Here is a 19,330-nt window from a genome sequence, read left to right on the forward strand (position 1 = left end):
TCAATGCCTTTTGGCAATTGTGAATAATTCGGCTATGAGCACTGGTATAATTATAGTCATAATTTTTTTTAGCAAGAATGAGTAAAATAGTTTCGGGATTTTTTTTTTTTTTTTGATTCTGCACATGAACCTATAAGAGTCTCTTCCTTCCTTCCCAGGCCACCCTCCACCTCTAGCAACTCCCATGCCATGAGAAATCAAACATTTTGCTAGTAATGGCCCCTCAAATTCTACTAAGTTCTAAGTCTTTTGGCACTCAGTGAGATGCTAAAAGGTAGGCATGCTAAAGGAGGCTTATTTTTTTTATGGTGCTGAGTTGTATAAATTCTTTATGTATTTTGAATATTAACCCCTTATCAGATATATCATCAGCAAATATCTTCTCCCATTTAGTGGGTTACCTTTTTGTTTTGTTGATAGTTTCCTTTGCCGTGCAAAAGCTTTTTATTTTAGCATGGTTCCAGTCAGTTTATTTTTGCTTTTGTTTCCCTTGCTTGAGGAGACATATCTACAATAATGTTGTTAAGGCCGATGTCAAAGAAATTACTGCCTATGTTTTCTTCTAGGATTTTTATGGTTTCAGGTCTTACATTTAGGTGTTTAATCCATTTTGAGTTTATTTTTGGGTATGGTGTAAGAAAGTGGTCCAGTTCATTCTTTTGCATGTAGCTGTCCAATTTTCCCAACACCATTTATTGAAGAGACTGTCTTTTCCCTAGTTATATTCTAGCCTCCTTTGTCATAGATTAATTGACCATATAAGCATGGATTTGTTTCTAGGAAGAGAGCCATGTATGTTTAAGAGTGGAAGAGGATATGAAGTAAGGAAATGTTCCAAATAATCAGTAATGTGTATAAAGTGGGCATAGTACGGTTTTAATGGAGAGCTAAAGATTACATGAATATGTTTTATTAGTAGCATGAAACCATTGCAACAAATTATTTTATTCTTTTCACTTGGCTTAAAACCGTTTTTTAAGGTTAGCTATTATTGACACCACAATTAAAAACTACTAGTATTTTCTCATCTCTGTTGTAGAGATGAAAATGCTATTCCGCACCTTGAGTTGTCTGGATAGATTTAAAAAAAAAAAAGGAAATATTTTCATTCGTCCTCTTGCTATTTCCAGAAGCTATACACATGAGAAAGAATCACAAAGAAAACAGAGCTGTAGAATAACAGAGTCACAGGGGGCCCTAGAGATCAGTAACAACTTCTAGTTTAGTTTACCAGTGGTTGTGATGGTTAATTTTATGTGTCAGCTTGGTTAGACTATGATGCCCAATGGTTTAGTCAAACACTAGTCTAGATGCTGCTGTGAAGGTCTTTGTGAATATGATTAGCATACATAGTTATTTGACTTTGAGTAAAGCAGATTATTTTCTATAATGTTAGTGGGCCTCATCCAATCAGTGAAAGGTCTTAAGAACTGGGACAGGTTTCTTAAAGAATTCCTATTCAAGACTGCAACATAGAAATCCTACCTGAGTTACCAGCCTGCTGGCCTGCCTTTCAGGTTTTCTAGCTGTCACAATCACATGAGCCAATTCCTTAAATAAATCTGTCTCTTCGTCCTTCCTTCCCTCTTTTCCCCCTCTCTCCTTTCCTCGCTCCCCGCCACATATATTTATAAATATAAATATATATGTAATATATATTTACTAATATTTTGTATTTATTTATATCTTATTCTTATTATATAAGTTTTATATAAATGATAAAAATAAAAATATATTTATATTATATAAAATTATTTATATTTTATATTTATAAAATATATTATATATTTATATATAATAATATATGTATTTTATATATATATTTCTCTAGAGAACCATGACTAATACAGTGGGATAACTAAAACCCAGTGAAATTACATGATTTTCTTAATGTCATTTAGTAAGTGGTGGCAGAGCTGGTAAAAGAAAGATGGGGAAACTGGGTCATAAAATTGCCTAAAATATTGATTATAAGGCTAGGAAAGAAATTCAGAACTATCAGCTTCCAGCCCTGTCTTTTCTGGTGGATTGCATGCTTAGAAATGTGAAATTTTATGCAAAACCAATATATGGAAAATTCTGAAATTTAAAGCAGATAAAACAGGAGAGGGATTGTTTGCTTCACCAAAAGATACAGTGTACAATTCTTTTTTTATTATTTAAATTCAATTAGCCAACATATAGTACATGATCAGTCCAGATGTAGTGTTCAATGATTCATCAGTTGTGTATAACACCCAGTGCTCACCACATCACGTGCCCTCCTTAATGCCCATCATCCAATTATCCCATTCCCCCCAACCTCCCCTCCAGCAACCCTCAGTTTGTTTCCTATAGTTAAAGTCTCTCATGGTTTTTTTCTCTCTCTCTCTGTTGACTTCCCATTCAGTTTTCCCTCCCTTCCCCTATGATCCTCTGTGCTATTTCTTATATTCCACATATGAGTGAAACCGTATAATTGTCTTTCTCTGATTGACTTATTTCACTCAGCATAATACCCTCTAGATCCATCCACGTCGATGCAAATGGTAAGTATTCATCCTTTCTGCTGGCTGAGTAATATTCTATTGTATTATTGTATAATATATCTATAGGTATCTATTGTGGTGTATATACACCACATCTTCTTTATCCATTCATCTGTTGATGGACATCTCGGATCTTTTCCACAGTTTGACTGTTGTGGACATTGCTGCTATAAACATTAGGGTGCAGGTGTCCCTTTGGATCACTACATTTGTATCTTTGGGGTAGATACCTAGTAGCGCAATTGCTGGGCTGTAGGGTAGCTCTATTTTTAACGTCTTGAGGAACCTCCATACTGTTTTCCAGAGTAGCTGCACCAGCTTGCACCCTCACCAGGAGTGTAAGAGGGTTCCCCTTTCTCTGCATCCTCATACAGTTCTTTATAAAGACAACTACCTTCAACATTTAAAATGGTTTCATTTAAAAAAAAAAAAAAAGCTTTGTAACCTTTTAGAGACACATAAGTTCAACATACTTGAACGGGGCATGTTTTTAAAGTATAATTTATTAAAAAATATTCCCAAGATCTAATAATTATTTCATTCTCCTGAAGATGAATGCTCTGTGAGGATAGAAAAGGCAATGAAGGAAATAAACATATGTTATCTTAATAAACATAAATCTCACATTTTGTATGATGCTTTGCTGAAAACAAAGCTTTTTCATATACACTCTTTCCTGGAAGCTTCACCACAAATCTCTGAGTTATTATCACCATTTTATAATGGAGATAACCAGGGCTGACAGACACTAGAAAACTTGCCCGAACTATTTAGACAGAGCAACTGATTCCCAGATCTGAGTTCTCTCCTAAAGGGCCTGCCATGATGCCGACAGAGCACCGACATTAGTCAGAAGGGTGGTATTTGTAGGTCTCTTGACCTAGAATCTTATAGTGAGCTAAATTTTCACTCTAATCAAGAGGGTTTGTGGGCTCCTACTGGGATAGCAAGAATATTAAGATTTATCTTGGGAAAAAAAAAATCCTAGGACATTTCTTTCTTATTCTGAACGATAACCCTACCTTGTTCTCTTGAAGCTATAAATTGATTCTAGGAAGCAATGGAAAATTTGATCACTAAGGGTGAGGAACGATCTCTTCTCTCCATCTTTCTCACAGTGCATCGCTTTTGGAGTAAATATTCTGTGGGCTCTGCATCCTCCTATAATAAGCAAGCTTTAGTTGTGGTTTTTGGTGTTGTGATGGTTTACTGAAGTAAAATGATCATTCCAGGTTTTATAGCTCTCTCCCCTACCTTGTTTTCATTTCTCCAAACTAAAAGCATTTACTTTAGGAACAGGATTTACACACCACTGCATCTACATTCTTTGGGTTGCAAAGACCTAGCATATTTTCAGTGCATTGCTTATACATTCCTCAGGCCACTCCTGGACTCATCACATTTGTAAAACTTGATTTCTCTTCTCTTTCTCATCTGAGAGCAGGTGGACCAAGACAGTTCTTTGGAGGCTCAATGAGTGATTTCTCCTGAGAGAGATACATCTCTCCAGTCTGCCAAGGAATGAAAAATCAGACAATCGCATAAATCATTTTGAATGTTGCCAAATAAATTCCACCAAATGCTACTGGCAATAATTATAGTATGTCACTGGGAAATGTGATTTTCTTCTAGCATCAGGCTTTACCTTGTCCTGAGTGCCATAAAAATGACACAGAGAGGACACAGGCAGCTCTCTCCATAGCAATAACCGATTTCTCACGATCCAGGAAACGAAGGGGTTGAAGTGCTTTTTACCTTGAAATGTCTGGAACAGGATACCAGGGATTAAGTAGGAACCACTAGAATTCACGGCTCTTTGCTCACAGCACACTTGTCAACTACTCCAACAATTAGGCGAAGTGGTGATTAAAGACCACCATTTTGTTATAAGCAGGGCTGTGGGCTCTCGCTGAGGAGAGGCACAACCTGTTGTAGCTTACAAAGAGGAAAGCTCTCTGGTAAGAATGGAAAGTCCTGAAAGCCAGTATGAGAGTCTGCTCCCCGGGAGGCGATAGCATCCCAAGTCTTCTAGGATTTTAGGTTCAACCACAAGACTGTCTTTCCTACAAACAGGACCGGGAAGTCACATCAAAGGGCCGAGCAAAACCACGGGCAAAGCCGCTGGGTGAACCAAGTTAAAAAGAAGACAAGGAAAGCTGCAGCATGGCGAGAAAAGGCAGAGACGCATAGGAGGGATAAGACGGGAGGAGGGAGTCGAGGAGGGAGGGGAGAGAGGAGAAAGCCGAGCGCGGACGTCAGGAACAAAAGCTCCAGCGGAGTCTGGCGGAGGCACTAGGGGAGCATGGGGTGTTTTGAATAATTATTAAAATTAGCGTGTGTCTGCGCCATCCTGTGGGTGTGGCGCAGAGCGGAGTGTAAACTCCAGCCGGGCCGGAGCAAACATTGGATTAGCGGCAGCAGCCTGCCAGCCTGCCGAGGAGTGCGGGGACCAGCGCGCGGCACGCCGACCGGCACGATGGCCTCGTCTCAGGGGAAGAACGAGCTGAAATTCGCCGACTGGATGGCAACTCTGCCGGAGAGCATCCACAGCATCCCCCTCACCAATTTAGCCATCCCAGGTAGGCGCGCGGAGGCTGCCGACGGGGCGCTCCCCCTGCCCCGCCCTGCATAATCTGCCGCGAAGTGGTAACTTGCCACGCCGCCCGAGGGAGGGAAACTCGTCCCCAGGGGTGGGTCTCCGGCCAGGCGAGCGCGTGCCTGGGAGCCTCGGGCCTCTGGCGTTTTGCAAACCTCTGGGGACCGTGGCGCGGCGAGTCAAGGTGACTGCTGTTGCCCTGGGCTTTGGAAGCAGGCAGGCTGTGCGAGAGGGCTGGGGCAGGGGGATGCCTCGGCTCCAGGATCCGCCTTGAGCCCCCCTCCCACGGTTTTCCTCGCAGACTTGGGGGGGGCGACTTCTGGGTCTGTGGGGTGACAGAGCGCGGTGAGCGCGAGCGGGTGTCCTGAGGGCTCGGCTCCGGCTCGTGGACCTCCGACTCCATCCCTGTCACGAAATGGAGCGGATTTGGTAGATTTCTCGGTTAGAACCTACCCGAGTCTTTAATATTCGTCCCCAGTCTCCTTTAAAGAGACAAAGCGCTTCCCTGAGAGCGAGGAAAGTTCAGGGACCCGCGGCGGCGTGATCACTGCCCTTGACCGGGAGCTGAAGCGAGCGAGGGGCGGAGGGCGCCGCTTCCTGGTCTGCGTGGACCCGGCGGGCTTGGCCGGGTGGTCACCGTCGGGATTCTGTTTCAAGTGCTGTTGGCAACGTGTAGCGCCCGGGTCGGGAAAGCAACCCCTTGCGGACCGTGCGTCTGTTGCTCGGGACAGAAGCCCAGCGGGGGAACCTGCGTGCGCAGCGGCGGGAGGGGTGGGATTAACAGGCAAACCAAAGGGGAAAGGGGAGTATGCGAGTGTCCAGACAGCCCAGAAGGAAGGAAGTCCGGGCAAAGCGAGGACGAGACGCGAAGGATCCAGAGGCTTCAGCATGGCGCGCGCGGCTCAGATCAGAGGACTAGGCGGGTTTCTGGGGGCGGGAGCGTGCAATAGCCCCTAACTCAGGTGTGCAGGACAGAGGGATGTTTCAGGGCGGAGTAGTACGGTGACCGCTGGGGACACGGCCATACTTCGTTACCAATTTGACTTTTCACTTGTGCTGAGGATGCAGATGCCCGATTCTCCCAGGAGCCGGCTAGAGGGCAATTTACCCACAGGTAGTCCACCCCTGCCCCGAGCTCTGCCCGGTTATCAAGTTCAACCTTCTGGTCTGTCTCCTCTTGATCTACCCCATCCAGCGCCCCCTCTCAGCCACTGGAGGAAGACACAATAAAGAGGAAAGGGGCGGCGGGGGGAGGGGGGGAAGGAGGAGAAGGGTTCCTTTGAAAAATCCCAAAAAGCTCTAACCAGCAGCTCTGGAATTGATCAGTAACTCAGATCAATGGTCGTTAGTCAAGTGGATGTTTGGCTGCTATGACAGGCACAGGCTGCACTCTGAGCACCAATCCCTGAAGGAAGGGTTTGTCGGTCTCCTTTTGCCCTTCTTCAAGAGGTAGCCTCCCAAGAGCCCAGGTATCTCCAAGGAAAAGACCACCCCGCTTCTCCACTGTGCACTTACCCTGCTACCTGGTTGAGCCTGGGGATTGCTCTTTTGAAGGAGACAGTAGAAAGTGCACAACTTTGTTGGCAAAATTTCACTCTTACTTCCACAGTTCCACGTTCCAATCGTCTTTGCTTCCTCTTTATGTGGTTTTTAGACAGTTGCTTTCATACGATCTCTCCTGAGCATTTCCGTACATATAGAAAGTAATAAAGGCAAGGACTCTGATGCCAGCCTTCTGGCAGGTGACTCGCCAGATACACAGGGAGTAAAAAAGCCTAAGTTCACATTGCTAGTTATGAGGGATAGTATGACCGTATGTCAGAATCTCTATTACATTTCTGTAATTCACTTTTCAAAACCCTCGTATGTACACCAGACCACAGAACGCTTCCCCAAACCTCATCAAGGAGACAGTGCTGCTACTACCATTAACTCCACTTCATAGATGTAAAAATTGCAGCTCAGTGAGGGCAAGTAATTTACCATCAGATCAGTGATCTGACCCCCAAAGTGGTCCTTAGGGAAAGTCTCCTAGGAATTTTCGAGGGAAATGCATTAGGGTTTGTATCTGGATGGCTCAGTAGCAACAGCTACTAACCAGGGTGAGGGGACAAGGAACTAGGCATTAGCAGGATACAGGGCAATTTTCCTTTTCTCCCCATGGGACAAAGTGAAAACCTGAGGTCAGAGACTTTGATGTTCTGTTTGTGTTCCAGTAGAGGCACTGCGGGTAAGATTGGGAGGCTTTGCATGGGATCCATTTTGAGTATAATACTAAGAGGGGTTGTGGCATTGGATGCAGTGGGAATTTTCACTGCTTTCCCAGCCCTTCTTAATATTACACTCAAAGTGACTCCCCTACAAAGCCTCCCATTCTTACCCCCAGTACTTCTGAGAAGAAAAAAAACCAGCCATGTTTCACCAAATCCACACCACTGAATTTCCCCATGATTTTGTAAAGTCAGTTTGGTAGATCCATATGTATGAAATCTAGGTGTAAAAATGGGTTTGGTACTTTTCTGCATTACTCAACTGTGAGAATTTTTGGAGGAAAAAAGACATTCAAACTTTGATAGAGAAGACTAATTGGAGACTATTAAACACTAATGGAATAATTGCCTTAAAATCATGCTAATAGCTTCCTGGCTGCTACATGTTTACTTGGCCAGTTGCTACAGCTTGAATTAAGTAATTATCTCCACCATTTAAAACCACTCCTGATGCACCATACAAGTGTTTCTGTGGAGGGGAACGACTGCTCGGTCATCCTCAAAGTTCAGGTTTTCTTAGGTGAAGCAACCAGGGAGTGAAGAGCAGCTTAATTAAGAGGCCACCCATTTGGGGCAGCTGACCCAGATTCCCCAGGGCTAGTGCAAAGAAGTGATGCTTCCTGTCACTACAGACAGGTGAGAGAGAATAAAGAGAAATGGAAGCAGGAAGACAAGTGGTAAAATTCAGATGAAAGTGAGTGTGATGAATTTCTGGCATCTCTGCGGAGAGTTCTAACCTTATAATCATGGCGCCTCCAGAACATGGTAAAGAGACCCATCATGGGAGAAAGCAAGCTTTTTGCTTGATCTGGGTAAGGTGTTGGTGATCTAGGTCTACGATAAGGAGTCATTCTGTCCAAAATCTGAAAGATCAGGAAGTGTTTTTTATTCCACGGGAGGGTTCTGCCATACGTTTTCTGATAGGTGATGAAAATCTTCACATAATACAGCAAACTGACCATGTAATAATGAAAGATTGGCCAAAATATTGTGGTATTGGAACTCAGAGAGAGTGTATATTTCCTTGGTGTTGGAGTTCCTGGAGAGGCTGAGACCTCCAGCTGACCCTAAAGATGGACCCCAGCAATCAGAAGCTCCTCACCCCTGCCCCTATCCTTAGAAATGTGCATTCCACCCACTGTTCCCACAGCTGAAGCCCTTTCAAGGACGCTGCCTTAAGAGAGTTAAGTTGTTATTGAGACCATCTGGCCATGCACGTGACTGAACCCAGGCAAGGCCTCTATATAAAGTCTTAAGATTCCCGTTGGTGCGTGCGAAGATCTACTCTTCTTGCGGCCACCCAAAAACGAGTCGTGCATGTAGGTTCCCTTGCTTATGAAACCTGACACCTTACAGCCTGGGGCGGCCTGCTTCTTTCTTGGGTCTCTTCATGTCCTCTGTGTACAGGGGTCAGTTTTTGAACCGACACTTAAACAGGAATTATTGATTGTGCTTTAGATAAGGAACACAGAAATGCTTTGGAGATCAATAATCATACCTGATGATTTTGTTCATTTCCGTACATATAGAAAGTAATAAAGGCAATTTTCTTCCAGAAAATGCCGATGGCAATGAAAAAGAGCAGTTTTACTTAGAGAAACTAGATGTTTATACAGCTCTGATTTCTGTGTTCTTATGTCTGCTTTTGTTAGTTTTTCATTTCTTTCCTCACAACGATCTCTTCTTCTTGTTGCCAGTATTTCTGGAGCCAGCTGTCTTTTCCTTTTCTTTGTAACTTACTATTTCTATTTTGATTGGGATGAGACCATCTACAGGACAAATCTACGATTGGGTCTAATTGTACGATTGGGTCTAATCTTTCAAAAAACAGGGTTGTTTTGTGTTTTTTTTTTCCCATCATTTTAGTTAGGATGGTGATACAAAGTTAATCTTTGAGAGCAACCAAAAAGCAACAAAATTGTTTAGGATGAATACCTTTTTTGTGTTGACTTTCCAGTTTCCAGTTTTGTTTTTGATTTTGCTAAAAAAGAAAAATTACGTATCTGGAACATCATTTATTCTGGGACTTGATGAGCTGAACTGAATAACCACCTATTAATATAAAGTGACACTGATGCCATTTTACAGCTTACAAAATGTTTTCTCATGTGCACACATGTTTTCTCCATGTTCTGTCAATAAACCTCCAAGGCCTTGCTACTCACAGTTGGTCCAGGGACCAGGAGAGGTAGAAATGTATCTCAGATTCCACCCCTGAGACCAATTTAATCATAATCAGCACTTAACAAGAACCCGAGGTGACTTATATACACATTTATAGTTGGAAAAACACTGCTTTAGGGTAGCTCTAAGGGGATCCTTTATGTAAGTGGCAGAGCCAAATTTAAATATACATCTTTGACTAAGCTCTTTCTTTCGGACCATGCAGTCTATTTATGAGTGTTCAAATTTATAATCAGGCTTAGAGCCAGAAGGGGGGTATTTGACTCAAGGCTAATGGCCCAGGTTGGGAACATAGTGATAACTCATATTATAGTTCATCATGCACCTTGAACATAAATGTGACTTAATTGCTACCTAAGTGTTCAAATTAGGTCGCTGTGATAAATGTAAAACCTTTCCCCTCATTTCCTTAAAGTACTGCTATCAGCCATCAACAGCACTTAAAATCAGCCCATTTGGTGATGCTAGAGGTCGCTAATGGCAATTTAGGAAACATCCCTGTGTTGCATCTTTGTCCATTTGGTCTCATTCTTTGTTGTGTTAAAGGCCCAGCTACTATTGTTGTATTTATAGGTTACAGAGTCATTCAATTTATCTATAAGCTAAACTTTTCCATATTGCTCTTGAGTAAAAGTGGTATCATGAAGGCAAAATCAGCATCAGAAAGCCAGTAAATTGATTTTTTTTTATTAAAAAGGAAATGACCAATCTTGCTTGTATTTGCAAACCATGCCTCATTTATTTGAAGCATGGTTGACATGGAATAGAAACATGAATGTGGTTATAACAAACTTACTGGAATTTTAGTTATTGAGCATAATCAGTGTTCCAAATGAGCTGACATTTTTAAAAAACCCTCAGTTTGCTAAAATGGATAACACAATGTTTGTATGTTAAGGCTTACACACTTTACCCTTACGAAAATTTTTCGTATCTTTACTTAGAGTTTCTCATACTTAATTCCAACCCTACCCAATCAAAATGGAAAGCGCGAATTACAAAGAAGAGGAATGAGACTGTTGAGTGCCATACATCAGCAGTAATATAGGGAATATTCGTGAGGGAAGGCTAAGAAATGAAGACACAAGGACACAGAAGGTAGGTTTTCCTAAACCCTGCCACCCCAAAGTAAAATCGGAATCGTGTTAGAGTGTCCATTTTCACTCTTCCCAAGCACCTCTTTAGTGGACTTCCAAATAGTTCTAAAAACCTCTGGACAAATTCTTAAGTATGCATTATAAGCTGATTTTGGGGGCTACTACATACATGGTGTCTGCCATTTTTCTTCCTTCCTGTTTTGGGGAAGCTTTGAGGAGTTGTCACTTTTGCTGATGAGACATCTAGAGGAACTGTGCTTCCATAATTTTTATACCTAAAATACCACTGCTGCTGGCAGTCCCACCAGGACCCACGCTATGTCTGCAGAGACCCAACATTAAGGATGTTAGTGTGTAACAAGGGCCCTGGATTCCACTGTAGTCAAAGGCTCCCAGGGCTGGGTTCCCCACTGTGGAAGCTGCAGATACCCACCTCTGCTGACCCTGTCTGCCATCACTGCTAGAGCTATGAGTGCCAACACAGAACCCTTCAATCTTTTTGCCTAGGATGGATGTCAACAAAAGAGCTTTTTGAATTTATATTGATTCTTTTTCTTTTTTTTTTTTTTTTTGTTGTTGCACCCTTACCCTAGGACTCACATATGAGTTTATGAGGGCTGGATAGAGGATAATATTTAGAATAGACTTTGTTCTATACTCTGCATTATTCTCAATTTTAGCCCACTCTCTGTGTGCACATGTGTGTATGTACACACATATAGTGCATATCACTACTTTTCCAAGGGACTTGTTTTCCTCCCCTGCCCAATAAGTAGACCTCTGGTGGGTGCTACCTAACTAATCCTATCTCCAGACAGGTCCAGGGTAGGAAAGCAGTTGGGGTCCATATTGTTCCTGGGGAGAAGCCTGGGACAACATAAATAGAGCCAAATAAACGGACATACCTAAAGTAATTGCGAACACCTCCATTATTTGAAAGCAGAATAGTAGCGTAAGAGATGTGCTCTGGGCCTTAAAGAAAAGGTTAAATCTCATGCATACACGCATATATATGCACAGATTTTAACTATTGTTAATCAAAGGGGTCAGCTCTGCTAATCTAGAAATTTTTCCTATTACTACCAATGACACCGCCTCTTACCAAAAAGCATTAGTTTGGGAAACGGGAGAACATGTCACCTTAATGGGTACTCAAGGAACTTCTAGACACAAGCATTTGATACCCTCAAGAAGCTTATATATTCTCTTATTTCTCCTTCTTTGGGTGGGTTAGGATCTCAGATTGGAGGCCAGAAAAGTATCTAAATCCTATATTCTAGAAGGCAGGGAAGAGTGAGAGAGAAATTTACCATGCTTCAGATGGAATTCTGCCAGAAGCTTTTTCTAGAGCCATATGCTTTTATTATGCTCTATTAAGAGAGGAAGATGGGTCAGGAAGAGGGGCAGAAGGAGATGGTTAAACGTTCTTGAGAAGCAGCCAGGATTAGTCACCTCCGGAGACCAGGTCCTGAAGCAGATGGCACATTGATTGTTAGATACGCTCTTGTTATGTCCCTATATTTCATCACAGACCCTGGAAATGGACAGCTCTGTTACCACTTTATCTTAAATGCCAGCTAATACTATGTTTCACATAGAATTCTTCCTGTGAATTAATTTTTAGGAAGCAGCCATGTTTATCCTTAGACAGTGTTATAAATGATGGTTGTGTTCCTTGATTCACTTGGAGACTTTATTTCACGAAGAAAAGTGGACTATGATGAATAGCAATTTTAGTTGCCTACTAGACTTTCCTGGAAGTCCCCTCTGGTTTGTGGGGTGGTAAAGAGGAAGATGCGCTCAAAGGCATCCTAATGGGCAAATGGGAACTCAGTGCATGTCTCGGGTCACACTCCCCTGTGGAGGGAGGAGGAGAAAGAGGAGAAGGAAGACCAGGGCTGTCTTTAGCAGAGTTAGCTCTAAACACACTCCTGCCGTGTCCAGCCCTGGGCTTTTCTCCAGGGGAGAGGTTGGGGGAAGGTGGTCAAGGGGATGTAAAAATACTGACTTGAAGGTTGCTAGAAGGGAAGGCTATAGAACTAAGTTTTGTTAGTCCTTATCACCCCCGCCCCTGCCATGTCCTTATTTCTCTTTATATCTGCTCAAATTCCTTGGGTCTGGCATTAGAGTACCAGCCTTGAAAATGTCCTTAATTCTCTTATCTCACTTTTGTTCTGCTTACCTGGAAAAACTTCAACTCCGTCAACTTCTATTTTTTTTTTTTTTTTTTTTTACCTATTCCAATTCCAGAAAACTTCAGTAGCTAAACATTACTGGGGTGTGGCGGAAGAAATTACACGGCCTGGATGCCTCAACTCACTAGAACTTTCTGACCATATATCTTATTTCATATCCCCATTAAATTCCTTTTCCTTTTCTCTGAGATAATACTTTCATATCTCTTCTTGCTCCTTAAATCAGCACTGCCTTCCCACCTCACCCTAAACTTATGACATCACCTTATATTTTATATAAAAAAATACGTACAGAGAAGAACTTCCTCGGTTTCCCACCATTAACCCAGCAACTTACCTGCATCTATTTCTGCATTTTCTTTATGTAAGAGAAATTCCTGGATCTGCTCCTCCGTAAGTTCACCTTCTCTACTTGTGGCCTGGATCCCATCCACTCAAATCTCCTCAGAGTTTACTCCCAAATTCATCCCCTCTCTCTCGTGTCACTATTTTTCTCTACCTCTGCTGGATCACTCTAGTCAGTACACAAACATATTATTATTGCCCCTGTCTAAAAGAAAAAAAAAAGCCCTCTGGCTCCATACCAGCCTTTCTCTCCACTGTGCTAGTTCTCTGTGATATTTGTAAAAACATCCCCTCTGTCTTGAAATTATTCCCTTTTCTCTCTCTAGCCCATGCTAATCTCATTATTTCCCTAACACTGCACTAAAATTGTTTTTATCAAGGTTGCTAGTGATCTGTATTTTTCTAAAGCTAATGGTTAATTCTTTATCATCTTATTTGATCTTTCAGCATCATTTGATGTGTTTGACTACACTTCTGTTCTTAAACATGCTCTTCCTTTGGCTTCTTATGACACTTTTTAAAATATTGTGCTAAAAAACATAACATGAGATTTACCCTGTTTTTAAGTGTACAGTATTATTAGCGATAAGTATAGGGGTGTATAGCATACCTCTAGAATGTTTTCGTCTTGCATGACTGAAGCTTTATATCCATCAAATAACAGTTCTTCATTTCCTTCTCCCACCAGCCCCTGGCAACCACCATTCCACTTTTTGCTTTTATGAGTTTGACTACTTTAGATACTACTGAATGTAATATTTGTCCTTTTGTAACTGGCTTATTTCATTTACCATAATATCCTCAAGGTTCATTCATATCGTAGCATGTGACGTCTTCTTCATGGCTGGATAATATTCCATTGTATGTATATTCCATATTATGTTTATCTGTTCATCCATTGATGGACATTTAGCTTGTTTCTATGTCTTGGCTGTTGTGAATAATACTACAATGAACATAGGAGTGCTAATAGCGCGTGGATATCCTTATTTCAGTTTTTTTGGATAAATACCCAAATATGGAATTGTGAGGTCATATAGTAGTTCTGTTTTTTATTTTTTTGAGGAACTGCCATATTGTTTTCCTTAGCACCTGCATCATTTTACAATCCCACCAGTAGTAAACAGGGGTTCCAATTTCTCCACATCTTCACCAACACTTGTTTTCTGTTATTGTCTTTGATAATGACCATCCTAACAGGTATGAGGTAATATCTCATTGCAGTTGTGAGTTTTAATTTTCTTGATGATTACTGATGTTGAACATCTTTTCATATACCAGTTGGTTATTGGTATGTCTTTTTTTTGGAGAAATGTCTATTCAAGATTTCTGCCATTTTTTTAAATTGAGTTATTTGGTATTTTGCTATTTGGTTGTAAGAGTTAATTATATGTTGGAAGTTAATCCCTTACAGATATATGGTTTGAAAATATTTTCTCTCATTTCATAGGTTGCCTTTTCACTCTATTGATTGCTTGATTGCTTGATTGCTGTGTGGAAGTTTTTTAGCTTGTGGTCCCACTTTTCTATTTTCCTTCTGTCGTCTGTGCCCTTGGTCTCTTATACCAGAAATTATTATTATTATTATTATTTTTTAAGATTTTATTTATTCATGAGAGAGAGAGAGAGAGGCAGAGGGAGAAGCAGACTTCCCGCGGAGCAGGGAGCCCGATGCGGGACTCGATCCCAGGACTCTGGGATCATGACCTGAGCCGAAGGCAGACGCTTAACCATCTGAGCCACCCAGGCGCCCACCAGAAATTATTGCCAAGACCAATGTTTGGAAACCTTTCCCCCATGTTTTCTTCTAAGAGCTTTACTGTTTCAGGTCTTATATTTAAATCTTTAATGTACTTTGAATTAATTTTTGTATATGGTGTGAAATAAGGGTCCAATTTCATTCTTTTGAATGTAGATATCCAGTTTTCCCAACATAGTATTGAAGGGCCTATCCTTTCATCCTTGTCAGCCTTGTCAAAGGTCAGTTGACTGTATATGTGTAAGTTTATTTCTGGGCTCTCCATTTTGTTCTGTTGATATATGTGTCTGTCCTTATGCTAGTACCATACTGTTTTGCTTACTGTAGCTTTGTAATATGTTTTAAAACAAGAAGTGTGAGTCCTCCAGCTTTGTTCTTTTTTCTCAAGATTATTTTTGCTATTTGGGGTTTTTTGTGTGTGTGTGTGGTTTCATATGAATTTTAGAGTTGTTTTTTCTATTTCTATTTAAAAAATCATTGGGATTTTGATGGAGATTGCAATGAATCTGTGGATCAATTTGGGTAGCCTGGGCATTATAATATTGTCTTCCATCCATGAACAGGGGATGTCTTTCCATTTATGTGAATCTTTAGTCTGTTTTACAAATGTTTCACAGTTTTCTGAGCACAAATCCTTTACCTCCTTGGTTAAATTTATTACTAAATATTTTATTCTTTTTAATGCTGTTATATGGGATTGTTTTCTTAACTTCCTTTTTGGATAGTTTATTTTTAGTATATAGAAATGAGATTGATTTTTGTATATTGATTTTTGTATCCTGCAACTTTACTAACTGCATTTATTCAAACAGTTTGTGTGTGTGTGTGTGTTTGTGTGTGTGTGTGTGTGTGATCTTTAGGGTTTTCAACATATTAGATCATATCATCTGCAAGGCGGACTCATTTTAGTTCTTTCTTTCCTATTTGAATGTCTTATTTTTCTTGCTTAATTGCTGTGTCTAGGTCCAGTACTATGTTAAATAGAAATGGTAAGAGTGGGCATACTTGCTTTGTTCCTAAGAACTTTCAGCTTTGAGTATGATATTATCATGGACATTTCATATATGACCTTTTTAATGTTAAAGTCATTTCCTTCTATTCACAGTCTGCTGAGTGTTTTTAACATGAAAGGGTGTTGAGTTTTTGTCAAGTGCTTTTTCTGCATCTTTTTAATATTGAACTATCCTTGCACTCTTGGGTTAAATCTCACTTGGTCATGGTGTATGATCCTTTTAATGTGCTGTTGAATTTGGTTTGCTACTATTTTGTTGAGGAGTTTTGCATCTTTAATTCATCAGGGATATTGGCCTGTAGTTTTAATTTCTTGTAGTGTTTTTGTCTGGCTTTGGCATCAGAGTAATGCCAGCCTCACAAAATAAGTTTGGAAGTGTTACTTCCTCTAAGTTTTTGCAAGAGTTTAAGAAAGATTGGTGTTAATTCTTTAAATGTTTTGTAGAATTCAGCAGTGACGCAATCCGATCTCTGGCTTTTCTTTGTTCAGAGGTTTTTGACTACTGATTTAATCTCCTATTAGTTATAGATTTGTTCAGATTTTCTGTTTCTCATGATTCAGTCTTGGTCAATTGTGTGTTTCTAGGAATTTATCCATTCTAGGTTATACAGTTTGGCATATAATTGTTTATATTAGTCTTTTTAAGTCCTTTTTATTTCTGTGGCCTCAATTGTAATGTCTCCTTTTTCATTTCTGATTTCATTTGTTTAAGTCTTCTCTTTTTCTTATTTAGTCTTGCTAAAGGCTTGTCAATTTTGTTTACAATTTTAAGAAACCAACTCTTAGTTTCATTTTCTATTTTTCTATTCTAAATTTCATTGATTTACTCTCTAATCTTTATGATTTCCTTGCTCCTACTAACTTTAGGCTTAATTTGTTCTTTTCTTAGTTTCTTGAGGGTCTATAATTAGGTTATTTGAGACTTCCTTCTTTTTTTTTAAGATTTTATTTATTTATTTGAGAGAGAGAGTGAGAGAGCACACGTGCATGTCCGGGAGGGGCCGAGGGAGAGGGAGAGAGAGAATCTTACGTAGGCTCCATGCCCAGCACATGAGCCTGATGTGGGGCTCGATCTCACAATCCTAAGATCATGACCTGAGCCAAAATCAGGAGTCAGATGCTTAACCAACTGAGCCACCCAGGCACCCTAAGACTTCCTTTATTAATGAAGGAATTTATTGCTATAAATTTCCCTCTTAATAATGCTTTTGATGTATCCCATGTGTTTTGGTGTGGTGTCTTCATTTTCCTTTGTCCCAAGATATTTTCTAATTTCCCTTTTAATTTCTTATTTGACCCAAATTAACCAGATTTCTTATTGGTTATTAAAGAGTATATTGTTTCCATGCATTTGAGAGTTTTTTAGTTTCATTCTTTTTTTTTTTTTTAAAGATTTTATTTATTTATTTATTTGACAGAGAGAGATAGCGAGAGAGGGAACACAAGCAGGGGGAGTGGGAGAGGGAGAAGCAGGCTTCCCGCCGAGCAGGGAGCCTGATGCGGGGCTCGATCCCAGGACCCTGGGATCATGACCTGAGCTGAAGGCAGACGCTTAACGACTGACCCACCCAGGCGCCCCTAGTTTCATTCTACTGATTTCTAGTTTTATTCCTTTGTGGACAGAAAAAACACTTAATGTGATTCTAATCTTTTAAATTCCTTGAGATCTGTTTTGTGGCCTAACATGTGATCTGTCCTGGAGAATGTTCCATGTGTGCTTAATAAGAATGTGTATTCTGCTGCAGTTGGATGGAACATTCTATATATGTCTGCTAGGTGCATTTGGTCTATAGTGTTCAAGTTCTCTATTTCCTTATTGATCTTCAGTCTGGATGTTCTATCCATTCTCCAAAGTGGACTATTGAAATTTCCTGTTTATTTCTCCTTTCAGTTTTGTCAGTGTTTGTTTCATGTATTAGGTACATGTATATTTATATGTATATAAATATGTATATGTATGTGTGTTAGGTACATGTATATTTATAATTTGTATATTTTCCTAGTGAATTGACCCTTTGTGGTTATATAATGTCTTTCTTTGTCTCTTGTGATAATTTTTGACTTAAAGTCTATTTTCACTGTTACAAGTATGGCTACCTCTGTTCTCTTTTGGTTACCATTTATATGGAATATCTTTTTCGATCCTTTCATTTTCAGTCTATCTGTGTCCTTCAATCTAAAGTGAGTCTCTTTTTTCAATAGCACATTAAAAGGATCACGCACTATTATCAAATGGGTTTTATCCCTGGGATGCAAAGATGGTTTAACATATACAAATCAGTAAATGCGATATACCACATTAATAGAATCAAGGATAAAAATCATCATCTGATCATCTCAACAGATGCAGATAAAGCTTTGACAAACTCAATGCCGTTTCATGATAAATTCTCTCACCAAAGTGGGTATGCAAGGAACATACTTCAACATAAAATAAAGATGATGTATGACAAAACCACAGCTAACTTCATACTCAGTGGTGAAGCTGAAAGCTTTTCCTCTAAAATTAGAAACAAGGCTGCCAACACCAACCATTCCTATTGAACCAAGTATGGAAGTGCTACCCATAGCAATTAGGCAGTAAAAAGAAATAAAAGGCATCCAAATCAGAAAGGAAGAAGGAAAATTGTGTGCAGATGACCTGCTCTTATATATAGGAAACCCTAAAGGCTCAACTAAAAACCTGTTAGAACTAATAAACAAATTCAGTAAAATTACAGCTTACAAAATCAACATAGAAAAATCAGTTGCCTTTCTATACACTAACAACAAAATTTTTTAAAGAAATAAAGAAAACAACCCCATGTATAGTAGCAGGAAAAAAAAACAACAATAAAATACTTAGGAACAAATCTAACCAAAGAGAGGAAAGATTTGTATATTGAAAACTGTAAGACACTGATAAAAGAAATTGAAAAAGACAGATTAATGGAAAGGATAGTCTTTTCAATAAATGATGTTGGGAAAACTGGTATTTGCATGCAAAAGAATGGAATTGGGCCTCTATCTTAACCATACACAAAAACTAGCTCAAAATGGATTAAAGACTGAAACGGTAACACTCCTAGAAGAAAACATATGGAAAAAGTTTCTTGACAGTAGTCTTGGCAATGACATTTTTGGATGTAACACCAGAAGTATAAGAAATAAAAGCAAAAATGAATAAAAGCAGGACTACATCAAACTAAAAACTTCTGCACAGCAGAAGAAATAATTAACAAAATGGGAGAAAATATTTGCAAACTGTATCTCTGATAAGGGGTTAATTTCCAAGATATAAAGAACTCACAACTCAATAACAAAAAAACAACTGATTAAAAACTGACAGAGGACCTGCATAGACA

At 40.0% G+C, this 19,330-nt stretch overlaps 1 protein-coding gene across 1 annotated transcript in view; it reads left to right on the top strand.

The window, feature by feature from the left end:
• Positions 1-4,747: 4,747 nt before the first annotated feature.
• The window catches only part of PLCXD3 (phosphatidylinositol specific phospholipase C X domain containing 3), a 162,414-nt gene continuing 147,831 nt past the window's right edge, over positions 4,748-19,330 (top strand). The window contains exon 1 of the mRNA XM_021696525.1: positions 4,748-5,107. Coding sequence (XP_021552200.1) covers positions 5,005-5,107 — 103 coding nt within the window. The 5' untranslated portion in view covers positions 4,748-5,004. The remainder of the gene's footprint in view (positions 5,108-19,330) is intronic.

The sequence above is a fragment of the Neomonachus schauinslandi genome, chromosome 7 (assembly GCF_002201575.2).
Source record: "Neomonachus schauinslandi chromosome 7, ASM220157v2, whole genome shotgun sequence".
Lineage (NCBI taxonomy): Eukaryota > Metazoa > Chordata > Mammalia > Carnivora > Phocidae > Neomonachus > Neomonachus schauinslandi.